The sequence below is a fragment of the Ursus arctos genome, unplaced genomic scaffold (assembly GCF_023065955.2).
Source record: "Ursus arctos isolate Adak ecotype North America unplaced genomic scaffold, UrsArc2.0 scaffold_6, whole genome shotgun sequence".
Lineage (NCBI taxonomy): Eukaryota > Metazoa > Chordata > Mammalia > Carnivora > Ursidae > Ursus > Ursus arctos.
In genome coordinates, this window is record NW_026623078.1 from 42,886,848 (window position 1) to 42,907,662 (window position 20,815).

The window sequence follows — 20,815 nt, forward strand, 5'->3', positions numbered from 1 at the left end:
GGAACTCAAATAACCCCCTTTGTAGATGCATAGGAGTTCAGAAAAGAAGGAAATCAATGGGGATGGAGAGCTGTCAGAAAAAACGGGCTCTGACTTCAGTCTCAGAGAAGTAGTTTCAGACAGACCAGAGAAGAACAAAGAACATGAATGATGTCTAGGAAATGGGAAAAAGTATATGTAAAGATGAAATGTAGGCACCTTGTTAGGGAGAACTGGAAAAGAGAGTAAAGGAGAATAAATAAAGCCTCAAGGCTTTGAAAGAGGTAAATAAGGTTAAATTTAACGAGGCAGGAAAATGCAAAGGCTGGAAAGTTTCAGAGCAGAAGTGCTTGGGCTTGGAGATGTTAATCAGGTAGAACAAAGACCAAGAAAAAAGGAAGAAACTGGCAATTGTAATTAGCCTTCCAGGAGGGATACTGGGTGGGTGGGAGGCATGGAAGGGGGTGGGGACTAACTTTTCCCTATACCCCTTTTGATTCTTCTAAATTTGATGCAATACACATATATTAGCTAGTAATACAGAATACACACATTATAAATAAATCATATATATCTGAAATATACTGATACATGTATAGAAGACTATCTACAGACTCAAAGTGCCATATAGGTAAAGCTAGGCATCTACTCTTAGTACACTTAAGAGCTTAGGATAAACCCTCATTCTGACCAACCCTGACCCTGAGGAAAACAACTTCAGCAATTTTCTCATTGGCTTAAAAAATTGGGTCTCTTGTTTACCAACCTCATTCTAGGCATCAACTCAAGGTTAGGCTAGTGCCCAGGTATTTTGCATTACTTTTATATGGCTGTCCAACTTGAATGAAAACCTACTTCAGAAATAACTCAGAAATCTCACAGGATTATGTCATTTACCCCCAGGATCCATGATCAGTAATAGAATAACAACGCCTACACATTCCGACCTGCCCAGAGTCCAGGCTCAGACAACACCTGCCAACTGGTCTCATCCTCACACCCTAGGCTCCACCTCATCACCAGGCTATTAGCATCAGTATTTATATTTTAAATTAGTATGCAATTTAAAAGAATTTTTTTTATCTCATAGATCAACAGGTATCCTACTGTTAATCTTGTTTTTAAGAGTTAACTAATGAAATAACTCCATCACTGGGACATTTGGATGGCTCAATCGGTTAAGCTGTGTCTTTGGCTCAGGTCATGGTCCCAGGGTGCTGGGATTTGCCTGCATAGGCTCCGTGCTCAGTGGGGAGCCTGCTTCTCCCTCTCCCTCTGCCCCTCCGCCACTCGTGCTCTCTCTCAAATAAAACCAAGAAAGAAAGAAAGAAAGAAAGAAAGAAAGAAAGAAAGAAAGGAAGGAAGAACGGGGGCACCTGGGTGGCACAGCGGTTAAGCGTCTGCCTTCGGCTCAGGGCGTGATCCCGGCATTATGGGATCGAGCCCCACATCAGGCTCCTCCGCTATGAGCCTGCTTCTTCCTCTCCCACTCCCCCTGCTTGTGTTCCCTCTCTCGCTGGCTGTCTCTATCTCTGTGGAAAAATATATAAAATCTTTAAAAAAGAAAGAAAGAAAGAAAGAAAGAAAGAAAGAAAGAAAGAAAGAAAGAAAGAAAGGAAGGAAGGAAGGAAGGAAGGAAGGAAGGAAGGAAGAAACTCTATCACTATTTTTGTGGGAAGATGTTGAACCTTTGCACTTTCTTAATCCATGGTTTATTTGTAGTATTGGAAAGCTCAACAGTCAAAGTAAACACTATAATGTTGAGGCAGCCCACCTCCTGCATTAGTGCTACGTGCGGTAACTGAGGCATATGAGAACTTTGGAATTCTTCAAATGTTTTGACATTTAGGGAAAGAGCTGCATTGGAAAACAATTCCTTGGGGGCGCTCGGGTCATCAGTCCATTGTGTGTTCGACTCTTGATTTCGGCTCAGGTCATGATCTCAGGGTTGTGGGATTGAGCCCCACATTGGGCTCTGTGCTGGGCATGGAACCTCTCTCTCCCTCTGCCTCTCCCCCTTCCTCTCTCTGTCTCTTTCTAATAAAATTAAAAAAAGAAAGAAAGAAAGAAAAAAGAAGAAAAGAAAGGAAAGAAAAGAAAAAAGAAAAGAAAAGAAAAGAAAGGAAAAGAAAAGAAAAGCTCTTCCTTAATAGGGTTGTGACTTACCTGCATTCAAAGCCATAGTATTAAGCTCTTGCTAAGGGCTCAGATATTACATATGAGATTATATAAACAAACAAGTTACAGCAGGCATAGGAGATATAATAAGCCAAAACTGACTGGCACAGGTAGATCCCCAAAGTCAGTTTGGTCACTCTTTGCCCATTTTGCCAACTTCCATGTGTAAGATTAAATGCTTTATTATATGAATGAAAGTCTTACATGAATTACCTGATCCCTCTGCCTTATGTTAGTCAGTGGAGAAATCTTTATTGAGCTCCCCACAGATGAGTAATTTTAGAAACTGCGTTAACAGGAAAACATCCTAGGGTGAATAATTGCTAAGCCTCTAAAAACTGTTGTCTCTTCTCTTGGAACTCCTGGCAGGAAGGAAATACCCTGTGTTTTTCTATATGTGCCTAGCACAGTGCTTGCCCTCAAATGGCACTGAACTAGAATAAAGAAAATCTTAAAGCAGAGCCTTGATTCAAAATTGAAATTAATTGTGTCCCAATCATGAAGCACTTCCGTATCTGTTATCTCATTCGTTCCTCTCATAACCCCCATGAATGACAACAGCAAGTTTCAGTAAAGATATGTAATGTGGGTACTAAAATAGAGACTGAGCTTTAAACCAAGCACAATATTATTAACATGTCTTTATATATGGTGAAGGCCAGGCACACATTTTGCAGTATTAGAGCCCTTGGCCATTTACCCACAAATTATAAATAAGATATTACAAACTCATGTGATGGAACTCAACTCTTAAAATATTTTATTGCCCCAGAATGTAGTACAGACTTGACTCACTATGGCTTTTGCTCCCTTGTGTCATTCAGGCCCGTGAGTGGTCCTGAAAGACATGGTTTTCATTCTCGGACCTTGTAGCCCTCTCTAAATATATCAAAAATATTCTGGGAACAACTTTTTTCCTATCTGCAATACCAAAAATTGGTCCCTTCCTTCGAACTGCACCTTCAGATCACCTCTTTCCATGTTTTCCCATTTATACTCTACAAAATAATAGTGACTCAATTCGTCATTCACTACCTGTCTGGCAACCGCCATGTTTTAGAATGAACATTACTGAATCTCTTTAAGTATTTCTGCTAAATATTTGTATGTTTATACATATGTGCACTCTGCTATGTCTCCAATGTAACCTTTAATAGCTGAGGTATCTCAGGCATTTAGATGTGCCATTTGAGTACTAAGTAAAAATACACACAATGCATTTATTCTACAGAGCTCATCAACTAATAACAAAGAAAATATGAAGAAAGATGCAAATTTATGATATTTGGCTCTTTTGTATTTGTAGGTCCTAGCTTTACTGTAACTCTAGGATATATATCAAAGACATAATTAACAAGAGCTATCTCAGGCATTTAGATGTGCCATTTGAGTACTAAGTAAAAATACACACAATGCATTTATTCTACAGAGCTCATCAACTAATAACAAAGAAAATATGAAGAAAGATGCAAATTTATGATATTTGGCTCTTTTGTATTTGTAGGTCCTAGCTTTACTGTAACTCTAGGATATATATCAAAGACATAATTAACAAGAGCTCTCTGATAGCAACGAACTTGAGTTAGACTATTTGATTAACACAGTTCTATCACCTTCTACTTGTAATACTTGAGGCAGGAACTCTATTCTTAGGCTCAGTTTTTCCATCTTTAAACTGGGAATTTTTGAGTAAAACACTTACCACCATTCCCCCTATGCCAGTATTTCCTTTCAGGAGAAGAGTTCTTTCATTGGAATAACATATCTGGCCACATGCTGCACCATCTATCCTCAGTACTGCTTCCTAGGGGAATAAAAGTATCTTGCCTGACTGGTGAGTTTAGAAACATAATAGCTCATCCCTTTTCTCTTCCTTTTCTCTTTGGAACCTTCCTGCCTTCAGAGAGAATACATTCTGCCTAACTCCTATTATAATACTTTCTAGATGGGGGCAAGCCTCAGCTTGTTCTTCCTATGATTAAGTGGATACAAGATTAGCAAACCCACTTGGCCAATATCTCTAAATCGTGTTCTCCAAATTTAGTATAAAATAGGTATTTTGGTCTCCACCCCCATTTCTCTTTTGCTTGCTTCTCAATTGGCCCTGATCTATGAGTAAATAATATCACTTATTAGCCCCATCATATCTCAATAGGGATAATAGTTACAAAATCAGATTGTCTTATGATATTGTATTTTGTAGAATGTAAAACATTTTTTGTGTGTAAGGAAGTACTATTGCAATTTTAACACTTCTTTTATCTATGTATTTCATAGCAAATTTTTGAGGAGATTCACTCAATAAGAGGACAGAGTTTTGACTAAATCTGCTAGAGGAATAAACTTAATATCTAATTATGTTTGAAATAAAGTATCTTCTATCCAATGTTTTCAGTTGTATATGGTTTCTTTTTTTCATATTTCATAAAATTTTAATTTTCTAAATAGGTGATAGAAAATACTACTGTACTGGATAGAATCTACAACTTAGATAATCATTGGAATACTGGCTGCAAAGATTTTTTTAAAATCTGGTACTTTTTCCACAGCTTTACCTCTGGGAACTATAAGGATTTTTAAATGTGATCTTATAGCTTTGAATATACAAAATCCTGAAATGAGCACACCAGATAATCCTGCATGCTCTTACCCAAAGAACTGCAGCCTTTGACTAAGCTATAGCAACATCCTTCCACAGCTTAAAGTGATAGTTATCATCACTGTCGCTCATTGTCTTAGGCACTGGTGAACAGAACAGACATGTCACATCTGGCTACGTACTATACATGTGGTGAGCATAGCATAAAGAATGAAGAAGTGGACTCACAGTGTTGTACATCTAAAACTAAGGTAACATTGTGTGTCAACTATACTAAAAAAAAAGTTTTAAGAAAGAGCATGGCTACAGTTTTCAAATCACTTTTCAGTATTTCACAATCCAGCCTTAACAGTCATTTTACAAAGTTGATAATTCTCAAACTAAAACAGGCAAGGTCCTAAATGCTTCATTTTGAAAAAGGGAACAAATATTTGTTGGATATAACCTTGTACACATAATCCTGTTCGATTCTCAAAACACCTTTAAGAAAGGTATTATTATCACCATTTAATAGATGAAGAAACGAAGGTTCATTGAAATTACATGTTACCAAAGAGGTCACGCACATTGGTTAAGGAGGAAGGATACTTTATTTTTTTTTTTAAGATTTTATTTATTTATTTGACAGAAAGGCAGCAAGAGAGGGAACACAAGCAGGGGGAGTGGGAGTGGGAGAAGCAGGCTTTCCCGCTGAGCGGGGAGCCAGATGCAGGGCTCTATCCCAGAATGCTGGGATCATGACCTGAGCCGAAGGCAGACGCTTAACGACTGAGTCACCCAGGAGCCCCAGGAAGGAGACTTTTAACTCACAGCCATTGGATTCCAAAAACCCATATTTTTTTCCTGCTAAAATGGATCAGTTAATCTCAATTATATTCCAAGTCAAAGTTGTATATAAAAACTTTAGTCATCACCTTTGTAAGTAGCAATGTAGAGAGTTTATCTTTGTGTGTCCCATATTATATATCAAAGATCCATTCACATCATAGACATTCAATAAATGCTAGATTAAATTGTTAATATGTAAAAGAAAAAGCAAATTATACTCAATGGAATTAGTTCCATAAATTTTGTTATTCCTAACAGTAAGCTATTATTAAAGAGACATATTGACACTTTACAATTACTAGAATGAACAGCTTTAAAAGATATTCTTGCTCACATATAAAATAACTCTTCATGTAATAGCATGTTGAGCTTTGCCAAATCATTCACACTCCATCTCTCAGCAGTCTAATACCACTTTGTGAGAGCAGTTGAACAGATTCAGGATGCAGCCATATAATTTTCTTGATTCAGATCCTGGTTCTGCCACGTAATAGCTTCGGGACTTTACACAAGTAATTAACATTACTTGTTTCTACATCTGCAGTTTCTACATCCGCAAAATGAGGACAACAGCATCTAACACATAGTACTGTTGTATTAAATGAGTTACTATATGTAAATTGTTTACAGAGTGTCTGACACATAGCAAACATTAAATAAATGTTCTATTATAGCTATTGTTGTGGTTGTTTTAGAAATTCAGTACCTGATGTCCATATCCCCATAATCCACAAAGAACTTGAAAGATGAGATTATAGAGATTATGACCAGCCAGAGTCTCTTCCTCTGGAGTTCTGGGCTCTGAAACAGCACCAACGCCATAGGCAAGGCACTAGGGAAGTCAGAGGAGCCAGCTCTCTGACTGAGATGCAGATAGTGAGCACTCCTGGCTGGGTAACAACTGCTCTATGAACTTGTCAAGGTCCTCTAGTCAAAAACCACCAGGAGTGCAGCTATAGTTCTATGAAGCTGGGTGTATTGACTCATGGCAAGGAGAAGAAATGTATACCATAGGGAAGGAACCATGGGGTATCTCAGCAAGAGGATGTTAGAAAAAATTTATTGCAGGACTTGGCCTTGTGTTAGGTTAGCTGGGGGACCATTCAAGAAAACAGACATCTTCCCCACACTGGATGCTGTCTGGAAGCAGGAGTAATTCTCTAAGTGTCTTAATCATTCTTATCTGTGAGAGGAATGAAATTGAGCTAAAGTAATCAGTAAAAAAGTGGCAGTCACTCATTATTAGCCAGGAAAGGGGTATATTTACTCTCTTTTCTGGTTTGGACAATGTTCTTACTTTTGTCTGTTCAGACATAATCATGAAATGGTCTTATTATTTGTCTTGTTCCGTTACAGTCACAAAGCAGTCTTGTCTGAAGTTGGTCTTAAATGAAAGTGCTTATACTCAACATGAGAACTTTACTCTGAGTGGCTGGCCAGCTAATAGGTGCTGCCTTTCACTTTCTCGAACTAGATGAGAATGCTTTGCTTGAAGGGCAGGGCTCGCCAGGAAAAGAACAACCATGATTACTATTTACACGTATTGACAGGTTTCTAGTTTATAAAGTCCCTTTATATTGATTGATAATTTGAGCCTCTCAGAACAATCCCAGGAGATTGCACAACTGTAGAGGCCCAATTCATTATGTATTCCATGTGACTGGCACCACCCCAATATGAAGAGTGACTTTTGGAGTTACGCAATAAGGCTGCAGCATTCTTCTTTACAATTTATGAAAATTGAGTCAGAGAAGCTTCTTGAGTATTCTTTATTTCCCAATAAACCCTAGAGTTCTCTCTGGCAACCTGCTCAGCCACTGACGTTGATCCTTGATTCAGTCATAGTTTCCACTTCCAGACAATTTCTTCAGCCTGTTCTGTTATAATCTAGACTATACTGGCTGCCAAACCAAAAAAAGCTCCGCTTTCTTCTACAACTTTGTCTGTGCCTTCCCAAAACAGAATGCTAAAAAGGTTACTGAACTTACAACATACCTTTTTCACACAGTCACTTCCTAGAGAGAGGGGAGGAAAAAAGTGTGTGTGTGTGTGTGTTGCCTAAAAAGTTAATATATCGTAGTACATGTTGCTTGCAATGTCAGAATGGCAGACGGAAAAAAATGATTTTGAGTTCTGAAGAAATTTTAAAAAGCAGAATATCCTACTAAATTCAGGGCCTGAAATTTTTAAATGCAAACTGAGCTGCTAATAACATATCTTTCCAGAGTCTTGGAAACCTACCAAGTAAAATGTCAAAGGAAAATGGAATTCCCCATGAAATGTCCCTTAATGGTGATTTTTCTTGTCCAGCGCCATTTTTTTGAAACTGGGAAATTCCCTCTTGCTACTAAATTTCTCTCCTGAAACATTATATAAACCGAAACTGAAAATGGAATACTCTACTGATATAACAGGCAGTTCCCGGAAAGACTATGGGCTCTGATTCAGATTTGTTCAGGAAATCCTGTCACAGTAACTCACAAACTCTGTGACTTGGGCAATTAATCTAATCTCTCTTTCATTAAGTTACGATGCATGCTTCTCTCCTCTATTACCAGAGAGTACTCTGGACTTCCCCATCAGAACGTTTATCACACTCTATGTTCAGATTTCTATCCCACTTGGAACAAAAAAAAAAGCATTTAGAGGGCAGAGACCATGTGTATTTTGTTGTCCTTGTACTTCCAGGACCTAAAGTTACGGCACATAAAATATTTGTTAAATTTATTTGTTGCCTTAGGGAAAATGGACTGGAGATCTAGAGAATCAGGAAGGTTTACTTTTCTTTTACATACCTTTTTATAACTTTGAATATTTTACCATGCCAATTTGGTACATATATTTCTTTTTAATTAAAAATAATATTTACATGAAAAGAAGAAAAAGGAAAAAATATTTCTTGCCAATAAATATTTGGTAAAGGGATAGTAGTCACTCAGTACTGTTCAGCTGCCTTTCTTGTTTAAGCATGGGATCAAAGTAGATGATTTTATGGCAAATTATTTTCTCTATCTACTACATAATAACCAAATGTATGATTTAAGGACTAAAGTGTAAATTTATTCAGCTGTAATTTTTCTTTTATGAAAAAGTGAGAGACCAGCCAGTTTTATCTTAAGTCCAGAACATTCCAACTTGAGGCTAGATGGAGGAGGACAGTGAGGGGGAAGATCCCTGGACATTTGGCCTAGCACTGCAGTCAGCTAATCAGTTTTAAAAATATAGTACCATTTGTCCTTCTTTTGCCACTATTCTTTGTATGAATAGCTCTATCACGGCACCCACCTCATGGAATGAGATAGCTGGGGACTGAGCCATGATGTATCCACTCCTCAGTCCCTTGTCCAAATACCATGAAATAGCACCGAAATCCCTAATTTCACCCACTAGCAATTTGTACTTTTTAGCAAACAAGTTTCCCTGAATGGACTACCTCCAAAGATTTTGATCACCAATCATCTTACTCTGACTGATCACGATAAATTCTTTAGTCTTTCTAAAGGACTTCTGTTTCTTTAGCCACATAACTCAGATCAAGCTGATACAGAAAGATCTGAATCAGATTTTACATACTAATTGAATGTTTTCTGCCAAATTATGTTTTATATTTGCACTTTTAAAAGCTTAACAGAAAGGGCCACCTGAGTGGCCCAGTCAGTTAAGCATCTGCCTTGGGCTCAAGTCATGATCCCTGGGTCCTGGGATGGACCCTTCCTCAGTGGGGAGTCTGCTTCTCTCTGCTCCTCCCCACCTTCCCCCACACCTCATGCTCTCTCTCTCAAATAAATAAAATCTTTTAAAAATAAATAAATAACAAAAAATAAAATAAATTAATCTTAAAAATATGATTTGTTTCAATGAGCAAATAAGACAAGCACTTTTCCCAGGCTATAATCTAAAATGTTAAAAAAAAAAAATTCCTAAAGCTTTACAATCTAAGTTAGAAATATTTTCTACATAGTAATTTATTTGGTTAATTAATGAAGCGGGGTCTCTAGTAGTTACCTCTAGACTCTGAACTTGATTTGTTCTGGTTCACATTTTTGTTGAATTGAAAACACAGAAGGGAATGAACGTAGCATCTGTTGCGGGTATGCCACATACTAATCATTTTATATGCATTATCTTACTTCATATTTATAAACTTTGTTAGAGCACTAATTTCACAAAGGGAGAGAATAAGCCTTAAAGAATTTAAACAGGCTGCCCAAAGTTACCCAGTTCATACATCAAGAAGCAGAGAACTGAAGTCAAACATGTATAATCCCAAACATCACATTTCCAGAAGAGCCAATACAGCAAAGTACAGATTTAAGAGAATCATGGAAGGCTGGAAGAATGGACCTACAAAGATACAGTAAAATTTATATGAATAAACTCAAAAATTGAACATGGGTCTACAAATGAGATATTATCATATATTTACTAGACAACTAAAATTAAAAATAGTGAAAATGCCAAATGCTGGCAAGGATGCAGAAAACTGGAATCCCTCCTCTATTGCTGGTGTGGATGTAAAATGGCAGAGTTGCTTAGAAAATAGTGTGGCAGGGGGTGCCTGGGTGGCACAGTTGTTAAGCGTCTGCCTTCGGCTCAGGGCGTGATCCCGGTGCTCTGGGATCGAGCCCCACATCAGGCTCCTCCGCTAGGAGCCTGCTTCTGACTCTCCCACTCCCCCTGCTTGTGTTCCCTCTCTCGCTGGCTGTCTCGATCAAATAAATAAATAAAATCTTTAAAAAAAAGAAAAAGAAAAAGAAAATAGTGTGGCACTTTCTTTTTAAAAAACTTAGAAATAGGGGCACCTGGGTGGCTCAGTAGGTTAAGTGTCCAACTCTCGGTTTTGGGTTAGGCCATGATACAAGGGTCCTGGGATGGAGCCCCACATTGGCTCCATGCTCAGCAGGGAATCTGCTTGGGATTCTCTCTCTCCCTGTCCTGCCCCTCCTCACTGCACTCTCTCTCTTTCTCTCTAAAATAAATAAAAACAAAAACCTGAGAAATAAAGATGTATGTCCACACAAAAAACTGTACATAACTATTCATAGCAGCTTCATTTGTAATAGCTAAAATCTGGAAACAACTAAAATGTCCTTCAATAGGTGACTGGTGAAACAACTTTGGTATACCAAAACCATGGAATACTGTTCAGCAATAAAAAAGAAACAACTACTGATACAAGAAACAACTTGATGGATCTCAAAGGCATTATGCTGAATAGCAAATCCAATCTCAAAATATCACATAGATATCACTAACATAACATTTGTGAAATGAGAAAATTATAGATATGGAAAGCAGATTAGTGGTTACCAGGCTTTAAGGATAGAAGTAGGTGGGGTGGGGGGAGGAAGATCTTTGTAGTCATGGAATAGTTCAGTATTATGACAGACAGAGATGGTGGTACAGGAATCTATGCATGTGATAAAATGATACAGAGCAACTACGCACATTGGATGAATGTTAAATTGCTAGTTTTGATATTATATTTTAATTATGGAAGATCTTTGCAACTCCCTGTGGCTCTATTTTTATCAACCAAATAAAAAAGTTTGTAAAACTTGTACCTGGGCTCTTAGTTTCCCAGGGCTGCCATAACGAAGAACCACAAACTTGATGGCTCAAACCACAGAAATGTATTCTCTCACATTTCTGGAGGCCAGAAGTTCAAAAACAGGATGTTAACAGAGTTGGTTCCTTCTGAGGACTGCGAGAGAGAATTTGTTCCACGACTCTCCTCTAGCCTCTGGTAGCCTTGGGCATTCCTTAGCTTGTAGATAGTTTTCTTCCTGTGTCTTCACAATATCTTCATTTTATATATGCCTGTCAGTGTCAAAATTTCCCCTTCTTATAAGGATACTAGCAATATTGGATTAGGCCCCATCCTAATGACCCCATCTTAACTTGAGGCAGAGACCTGTTTCCAAATATGGGTAAATTCACAGGTACTGGGGGGGTTAAGACTTCAAAATCTGTTTACAGTACACAATTCAACCCATAACACTACATCTAAAAGCATCAATGCACAAATGCAGGAGAGAAAACCAGATCTAAAGGCAGTTTATATTAAAAACAAACAAACAAAGAAACAAGTTAACAAACAAAAGCTCCAGTTTTAGTTGACCACAGGTCCAATCTAAATTAATAGTTTAACCAGAATGCTTAAAAAAACATTATATTCCATTGTACTAATAGATTCAGATCAGAGACAGGCATAGCCACATATCCCTCTCTCCTATCAAACTTCATACGGAATTTTCTAATCCATTTGGATTTACAGGAATACTGGTGAAGTTAAGTAGATTCATAGAAAAACACTGTGAGTCTGAAAATCGAGTTGAAATAAACAAGATACATTAAGATGCCAAAACTAAAGATGACATAACTGCTTTCAAAGTATTCGTTTTTTAAATCCCTCGTATCACCTTAAAAAGTGGTATCCCCTTTAGGGGCACCTGGGTGGCGTAGTCTCTTAGGTATCAGCCTCTTGGTTTCAGCTCAGGTCCTAAGATCTCAGAGTTTGTGATCTCAGGGTCGTGAGATCAAGTCCCATGTTGGGCTCCATGCTCAGGGCAGAGTCTGCTTAAGACTCTCTCTCCCTCTCACTCTGCCCCTCCCCACTGAGCGTGCTCTCTCTCTGTCTCTCTCAAACATATAAATAAATCAAAAAGGAAAAAAAAAAAGTGGTATCCCCTTTGTGTTTGCCGAATGAATGACAAAGCTCAAATCGTCCAGGTAGAAGAATTAGGTCTATTCAATACAGCATAAGCAGCTAATATGAAGACCAGAAGAACTTCGTAAAACTCAGAATGTTAGAGAATTTTAATAATAGAATTTCAAATCAATCAATGGAAACATCTTATTCAAAATGTAGTTTATTCCCTATTGTCAGGAAATGCTCAAAAGAAGCTAAGCAAGCCTTTACTAGGTATTCATTCAATGGGAGATTGTACTAGCATCTTCAAACTTTTTTTTCCTTTTTTTTTTTTTTAACTTTTCAGCACTTTCACAGAAAGCTATATTAATTTAACTTCTTAGGAATTTTTTAAAATAATTTCACCTTTTTCTGAATGCTAAATGAGAAAGGTGCAACTTTCAATTGAAAAATGTTTGAGAAACCTGTTATTATCAATACTATATTAATAGGTTGATTTTAATGTTCTTTATTAATAATTCTACTATGAGAACTGTTTACTTTTTTCCAATTGAGATGAAGCATTTTGTTTAATTTGGCTTAATTATCAGAAAAAGCATCACTTATCAACAATTTTAAAATAACATGTTCAATTTTAGGATGGAGCACAATTAGAATGCTAAATGAGAAACATCATGGTGCTCATTAACTGCAAAATTGTGTGGTTCTCTGACTCTCCGTAACAATAGACTCCACATCATCACAGAGTTTATCAGGTATTTTTGGGGATTTTTTGGGAGGAAAAGGTACCAATGTTAGTTTTCCCATGCAAACTGTTCATTGTTATGCAACTATAGAGACCTCCCCAGGATTTGTATTATTAAAACTTACTAGGAGCTTTCAGACTGAAAAAGAGAAAAAAATTAGAATATGAGATGTTTGAAATTCTTGGATTTGTACATTAAGTGCTTTATTTTTTAATTTTTTCTATCTTTTTTCTAATGAAAAAATATTAGAGATTTCAAGTTTCTATTTCATAAAACAGCACCTGCCATATGACCTTAATTCTCAGTAAATGGAAAAACAAATCTTAATGTGATTTTACAGAATTTTTTTAAAGATTTTATTTATTTATTTGTCAGAGAGAGTGATTTTACAGAATTTTGAACAGATAAATTCAAAATACAAATATGATACTTGTTTTTTCACCTAATTTGTGTATTCTCATTTTTCCTCATTTAGTTGATATAATTCAGCATCGGTATTCTTTAAGTTTTCTGTCTTTAGCCAATTAATTATGGGAATTAATTAAACAATACATATATGACTAAGAATACATTTTTAAACTTTGTCATGGTGAATACATTCATGAAGCCTAAAGGTCTGAGGTTGTGATAAATAAACTGAATCAACTACTTAAAAGTTTTGCAATAAAAAGAATCTTAGCACTTAAATGAGTTTAGAAGCATTGAACTCCAGCAATCATCAGGCCAACATTGCACCCTCTATTTCAAAAGAAAATGAAAGCAACTGTGTGGAGGAACAGCACTCTTACCGTCTGCAGTAAAAAATTTGGTAGAACCTCAATGAAGAGCAATTTGATAATATAATTTGACAATATAAACCAAAATTGCAAATGGGCATAACTCGTTGGTCCAGCAATTCAGCTTCTAGGAATTACATATGTAAATATACTTGCAAGTACAAATGACATATGTAAAGATTATTTATTGCAGCATTATTTTTAATAGCAAATATGGGGAAACAATCTAAGTGTTCACTAATCGGGGACAAATTATAGCATAAAGAAAGGATGAGGAAACTTACGCATTCACATGGAAAGATATCCAAGATAGACCGTAAGTAAAAGACAAGCAAGGTGAACAGGCTATAGTGTGAAACTAATTTCATAAAGTGAGAAACATAATATACATCCACATACATATTTTATATTTAAACCTATTAGCTTTTTATTGAACTATTGAAAAGTGCATGTTTAGTGTAACCTCAAAGACTGTTCATTAAGTGAACACACCCATGTAACTGGCACCTAGAGTCTAGGTCCTAAATCAAGAAACAGAATGTTACTATCACCCCAAAAGTCTCATCATGCCCCTTCTGGTCACTACCTTTCTCTCTACTAGAGAAGTCAGTATCCTGATTTCTAAAATCATAGATTAGTTTTGTTTATTTTTATACTTAATAGAAATGAACTCATACAAACATATACTCTTTTGTGTCTGATTTTTTTCATCCAACATTATATTTGTGTGATTCATCAATACTGTTGTACATCGTCCAATCTCATTGCTGTTTAGTGTTCCATTGTGTAAATGGGCCACAATGTATTTACCCAATTCTACAGTTTATGGGTATTTGGATAATTTCCAGTTTGACGCTATTATAGATAGCACTGTTATGAACACCCTAGCCTTCGCATATACATGTTCACATACCTAGAGGAAGAATTGGCGTGTCATAGAATCCGCACAGCCACAATTTTAATAGAAACTGCTTCATAGTTTGCAAAATTCATTGTACCAACTGACACTCCCACCAGCAGTGTATAAGAGTTCCAGTTGCTACAAATCCTCACCCACACTTGGTATATTCAGTCTTTCTAATTTTTAGTTAGTATTTGTGTAGTGTATCACACTGTGGTTTTTAACTTGTAGTTCCCTGATAACTAACAGGGTTCAGCACCTTCATTTTCTATTTTCTATTTAGATAGTCCCTTTTGTGAGGTGTTTAGGTCTTCTGCCTAGTTTCCCATGGGATTATCTGTTTTATACTTTTAAATATTGAACCATGTGCATATATTACTTATTTTTTAAGCACTGTAATTAAAATATAAATTTTATAGAGTTCTATGCTTCATGCTCTCTCCTTCTTGGAGATTTATAATAAATCAATATTACAAAAGCTCTGAAAAGTCTTACCCTTTTCACCATTACCAGTTTGTAGAAATGTTGCTTCTGTTTTTGCACAATTTTTATTTCTCATAGAAAAATTGCTTTTCACTTAGATTTTTTTAAGTTCTCTCTCCAATTTTATCACATATTTCATTAGACCTATCAAACATCTATCAATATAATTTCCCCAAAACTCAAAATTAGATAACCTATAAAATCAATTACTGTAACTAGAGTTTTTCCCTTGGAATCTGCCATCCCCTGCTCCAATGAAAAAAGGTTGCTCTCTAATTCTGCCACATCCTGGGGTTTACCTTTACATCCTCCTGGTCCTGTTTTCTGGAGCCCATGTCTTTCTTGATTTATTCCCATGTTTTGTTGGAGCTCATCCTCCAGTAGCTTTCTTTCAAAAAAAAAAAAAGGAAAGAAAAGAAAAGAAAAAGGTGGATGGAAAGAAAGGAAACATTTGCATCTTTGTATATGTGAAAACGTTTTTATTCTGTTCTTACACTTGATGTTTGGCTGACTGTAAAATTGTAGGTTGGAAGCTACTGTCTTTCAGAATTTGAAGAAATTTCAATACACTGTGTTTTACCATGAATGTGTTATTGTTGAGAAATCTAATGCCATTCTAATCCCCATCCCTTTATTCTTGCTTCTTCCTTCTGAAAACCTGTAGAATCTTCTATTTGTTCCTAGGGTTCTGACCTTTTTAATGATGTGCTTACATACAGGTCTTTTTTCATTCACTAAGGGTACTTGGTGGCCCTTTCAATATGGAGACCCCTGTCCTTCAATCCTACCAAAATTTCTTCAATTATTGTTTTGATGATTTCCTCCCTTCCTATTTTTTGTTCTTCTTCTGGAACGCTTAGTTTATTAAATGACTGGGAAATTGAATGAATGAATGAATGAATGAATGAATGAATGAATGGGAAAAGTTTTCTGAGCACTTTTTGCAGCAAAAAGTTTGTTAAGCAATAAAGCACAGAGTACCAGACCACATCTTTAAAACTAAATACTTTATCTTAAATGATCAAAATTTTAAAATACAGTGTTTCATCACAACTTCCCAGTATTGTAAAATATAACATTGCTACTCTTGTTTCAGGCAACACACAAACACAGGAAACATTTGTTCTCTGCTGACAGAAATCCCCTATTCAAGTAAGGCATTCCTTATTACTGTGGCCTTAGAACTCATTAAAATGCCTAGTATGGACTTGTATTGTATACAATATTTGCACTCACACTCTACAAAATAATCATCCTAGAAGAGAGGTGTTTTCTAAGGTAAAAAACGGAAAGATGTTTGGTTGTTAAAAATGAAATGCATTCCTCCCAGATCTATGAGAAAGAAATTTTTGCAGTCTTACCTGGAATCAGAGGGACTGACTCTTCTCAAAGTTATTTTTCAATCTCCACATAGTTATGGATGCACGAGAGAAGAGAGAGAAAAGTATCCTCGTGGAGAAGCACGGAACAGGAGCTAAACACCAGAACTTGCAAACAGACTCAGACTCTCTGACAGGGTTTATCACCCACCTCTCACTCCGGACGCACCTGGAAGAAAGGGATGACTGCAGTCCAGGTAGGCAGGTGAATTTACACCCTACCTGACTCGCTGGGCTCATCCCTGCCAAATTCCCCAAGTCACCACCACGCCCACCCCTCACCAGCGCGTCTAGCGCAGGCGCGGAGTCGGTAATCCGGTGCCCCCACTCACACCCCGCCACCCCTGGGGTCTGGCGACTCCCTCACACAACGCGGCTCAGAGGAGATCCCTCCCCGGTGTGAGAGCAAGTTGACCAAAATCAGACAGCAGGCTGCTGAAAGGAACTTTTTTTTTCCCCTCAGAGAAAACTTTTCCAAAGCTGGAAGTTGGGGGGAGAGAAGACAGAACGAACGTCCCTGGCTCCCTTCTCCTCCCCTAGCCCCCGCCCCAGCCCCGCGGGTGTCGCCCAGAGCGTGGGGGCCGCGCCACGTGGCGGAGACCCCCGGGCCCGGGCGCGAGCCAGTGAGGAGGGCCGCCGGCCGGGGCCCCTCTCCCCGCCTCAGGGTCCGCCGCTGACGTCGCCTGAGAAGTTTGGGGAGGGAGGAGCTCGGACCGCCCGGCTCGGGTGGCTGGCGCGCCTGGGAGGGCCAGGTCGGGGGAGGAAGCTCCTCCTCGTCGCGTAGCCCGGCAGAGTTGACTCCGGTCCCCAGAAAAGTCCGCTCCGGCCCCAGAAAAGCAGCGGCTGGCGTGGGCCGCGCGGGGCATGGGCTGCCTCGTGACCTAGCGTCCGGCCGCGGGAAGTGCCTGGCAGCTCCGACTCCGGCATAGGGGGGCGGGGGCGGGCGCCCGAGCGCAGCGCAGGAGCCCCGGAAGCCGCCGAAGCGGCGGGCACACCCAGACCGGCCCGCGGCCTGAGCGCGCGCGCCGCCCGCGATCATGAACCGGGAGGCTATCTGCAGCGCCCTGCCCACCATTCCCTGCCACAAGCTCGCCGACCTGCGCTACCTGAGCCGCGGCGCGTCGGGCACCGTGTCGTCCGCCCGCCACGCAGACTGGCGCGTTCAGGTGGCCGTGAAGCAGCTGCACATCCACACCCCGATGCTCGACAGGTAGGGCGCCCGCGCGAATCCCCGAACACCAGCCCGGGACAAGCGCCTCTAGAGCCCAAACGGCGGGGACGCCGGGGTTCGGCCCCACCCCTCGTTACCTCTGCGCAGCGCTTCAAGGCTCGGGGCTCGCGTGGTGGGGGGAACTGGCTTCTCCGGAGATAGAACTGTCGCATTCCTCTGCTCACCTCTTCTCTCCACTGCCCTCTCTTTCCCCGTCCCTCTTACTCCTGGCTTCCTCTCTCCAGACACCAAAAGTCAGGGTGTTTCTGTGTGGGCCTGCGGTTGTTTTTGTTTTGTTTGTGGTTTATTACATACGGTCATGAAAGTTTAGATACCACAGTCAACTTGATTGAGTTTCTCCTCTCACTCTCGCTGGGAAGCCTGTTCCCAGGGGCTAAGTGTATTATTTTGCTAACAGTACACTGAATCAGAAGACAAACGACCAGAAATTTTGCATGTCTCTCACATCCTGAACAATTTCCGTGCACTGTCCAGGTTTTAAGGGAAAGTTAGTATTAGTTTCTGTTTCCAGACATTCCAGTCCTGTACCGTTGACCTGTGATCGAATGTATTAGTCGGTGGGTCTAGTCACTAGTCTTGTGTATTTGCCTTCCAGTGGAGATTTAACTAGGCCCTGCATTCAGTCCTTACCGAGTTAAAATCCATGATTGCCACACTCTCCTCTCCTCCCCCTATATCTAATGTCAGAATTCATCATGCTAGGTGCCTGATTGGTCAGAGGCTGTTAGTATCCAGTGTCAAATAAATCCCTCAGCTTCAGCCCTGCCAGTGTTACTGGACTTTCATCTGCCTGTAGCTTTACTTTGCTATCTTGCTATCAGGCTTGGATGGGCCAGATCTCACAGTAAATTTGAGACACCTCTGGAGATTGTACCCATTTTTTGTATATCATAATCCAGATCTAGTGATAGATAATATGTGGTGTCTGTTTCACCTGGGCCTTGAGTTCTGTGGAGCAAGTGCTTGGCAAATGTGTGTATGTGTATGTAGTCAAGTTTGAAGAGTGGTAGTTGGTTAGAAAGGCTGAAAATATTTTAGAATCAGGTATGTAAATTTATGGGTATCTAACCCTGATAGACCCTTTCGATATTCTGAAGCAAGTTGATCTTCCCGTTTTGGATGCTGCTCCTCAAGATTTTAATTTATCCAAGTTTTGTGCTATTTGAGAGCAAAGGAATGAAGAGGGAGTTCTCTTTCTATTCTTATTAACAATTTTCATAACCTAAAACTCTTCAGTAAATTGGTAGGAAATTTTGTTGTCAAAGAAATCATAAGGACCAGTTAAACCCTCTGGCATTACTGCATCAGGTTCTTTCTTCCACCTGTTACCTAAGATGTTAACAGTGTTCATGTAATCTGAGCATAGGACTGGGCTATGCAGTTGACTCACAGGGTGTCCATTTCCTCACTTATAAAGTGGGAATAATAAATGCATGTATTTGGGCTCTGGTGTGGAAAAGGTTTGCATTGTTCTTTGCATTTCTTCTCTGGAAGAAAAATAAGTTTCTGGGCAGTTACATGTTCTTATTTTAGTGATTGGTGAGTCATTCTCCGTAACCTGACTTCTGCCCAATGAGTGGGCCTTCCCCAACAGTCTCCCAACTCTTTATGTGTAGATGAGTCTGATTGGTTTTTCAAACACCGTGTGGATGACGTAACTGTTTTGCGACTGAAGTTTTGATTTGGGTCACTTTGGTGATATGCCTATGAAAGCTGTATTTAACTTTTTGTTTTTAAAAATCTAAAAACTATTTTAGACCTATTTATTCTTGGCTTTTTCTGTTTTGCCACTCAATCTTCCTGAAATCTGACTTCAAGAACTTTCCTTGATCCTTTCTCTGATCAAGCAGTGGAATGAAAAGAACACAGGCTTTGGAGGCCACAACTGCAATTCAAATCTGACTCCAACCCTGCCACTTAATGTTGGCCTGACTATTAGAAAATTATTTATCCAAGCCTCTGTGCCCTCATCTAAAGTGGTGTTAAGGTAATCAACTTTAGAGGGTTGGCCTTCGGATGATAGTACATTTAAGTGGCTGACACATAATAGGATCACAGTAGAAGGAAGAATGCCTAATACTCTTAATGAGAGAAAGAACAAGTATATTAAGTATCACTGAGACTTCGCCAGCATGCTCTTTCTATAGTTTTTTTTTTTTTCAATGTATCCAGAAATCTTCAAGTCCATCCTCTGTCTCCCTGCAAGAGTGCCAAACAGTAAGGTGTAGTTCTTGTTGACCTCCATCTCTTACTGTTTCAGTTTAGGGAAGATAAGTTTAATTAAAATAGGTCTCATAAACTGAATAATAGTTTGCCTCATAGTTGGAGTATTAAGTGGCTGAAGAACAGGTAGAAGGAAAAAAGGTTTTTACTTTATGTCCTCCTGTAACTCTTGAATTTTAAAACATATAAATATATTACCTACTCAGAACATAAATAAGATTTTTTTTGCTTTATCTTGCCTTTTGTTTGCTTTTAGAGCAAGCCTCATAGTCTGGTGTGGAATGTCTGTTGTTTTCAACAGCCATTCATCCAGAGCTTGAGTGGTTTAAGCACCAACTAATCATCGCTACCCAATAAACTTTTGGAGATGTTTCTATTCTGTTATTGCGGCTACCAACACATCTGTCCATGTTAAAAAACAGTGACATCTCCAATTCCCTTGCCTTTTTTTTTTTTTTTTTTTTTTTAATATGTCTACCTTAATCACCACTGCCTGGGCATTCTATTCAGCTAGTGTTTTTCTTTCCATTTTCACTGTGACCTTTATAGTTTCAGACTCTCATTGCTTCACATCTGTAATTAGTGTTGTAATATTCTAACACCTGACTTTCAAACTCTGCCCATTTCTGCTGATCCTACATCCTTCTGCCAAGTTAATCCTAAAATTTTGTTCTGCTCATGTCATTACTCTGCTCAAAAACCTGCAATCACAATTTGGTAACTACCAAAAAGAGTATAAATACCCTCACAGGGCTTTAGGGCTCTGAGATGAGGCTCTAGCCTACCCTATCACCTTCATTCCTTTCACATGCTCTACTAGGTATTCTGATTCATATTAAA

At 38.8% G+C, this 20,815-nt stretch overlaps 1 protein-coding gene and 1 long non-coding RNA gene across 5 annotated transcripts in view; one reads left to right on the forward strand and one right to left on the reverse strand.

Moving 5' to 3' along the window:
- The window catches only part of LOC113252965 (uncharacterized), a 227,750-nt gene extending 206,999 nt beyond the window's left edge, over positions 1–20,751 (reverse strand). For 2 of the 3 annotated variants that reach the window (XR_008957900.1, XR_008957899.1), the window contains exons 1-2: positions 16,504–17,205; positions 15,442–15,530 (exon numbers count right to left, since the gene is read on the reverse strand). This is a non-coding gene — a long non-coding RNA (uncharacterized LOC113252965). Of the gene's footprint in view, positions 1–15,441; positions 15,531–16,503; positions 17,206–17,627 lie in introns of those variants that run through there. The other variant, XR_008957901.1, reaches the window with a different exon arrangement.
- The window catches only part of RIPK2 (receptor interacting serine/threonine kinase 2), a 29,506-nt gene continuing 26,201 nt past the window's right edge, over positions 17,511–20,815 (forward strand). For both annotated transcript variants that reach the window (XM_044382713.3, XM_026495787.4), the window contains exon 1: positions 17,511–17,731. In XM_044382713.3, the coding sequence (XP_044238648.1) occupies positions 17,559–17,731 (173 nt within the window). In that variant the 5' untranslated portion in view covers positions 17,511–17,558. The remainder of the gene's footprint in view (positions 17,732–20,815) is intronic.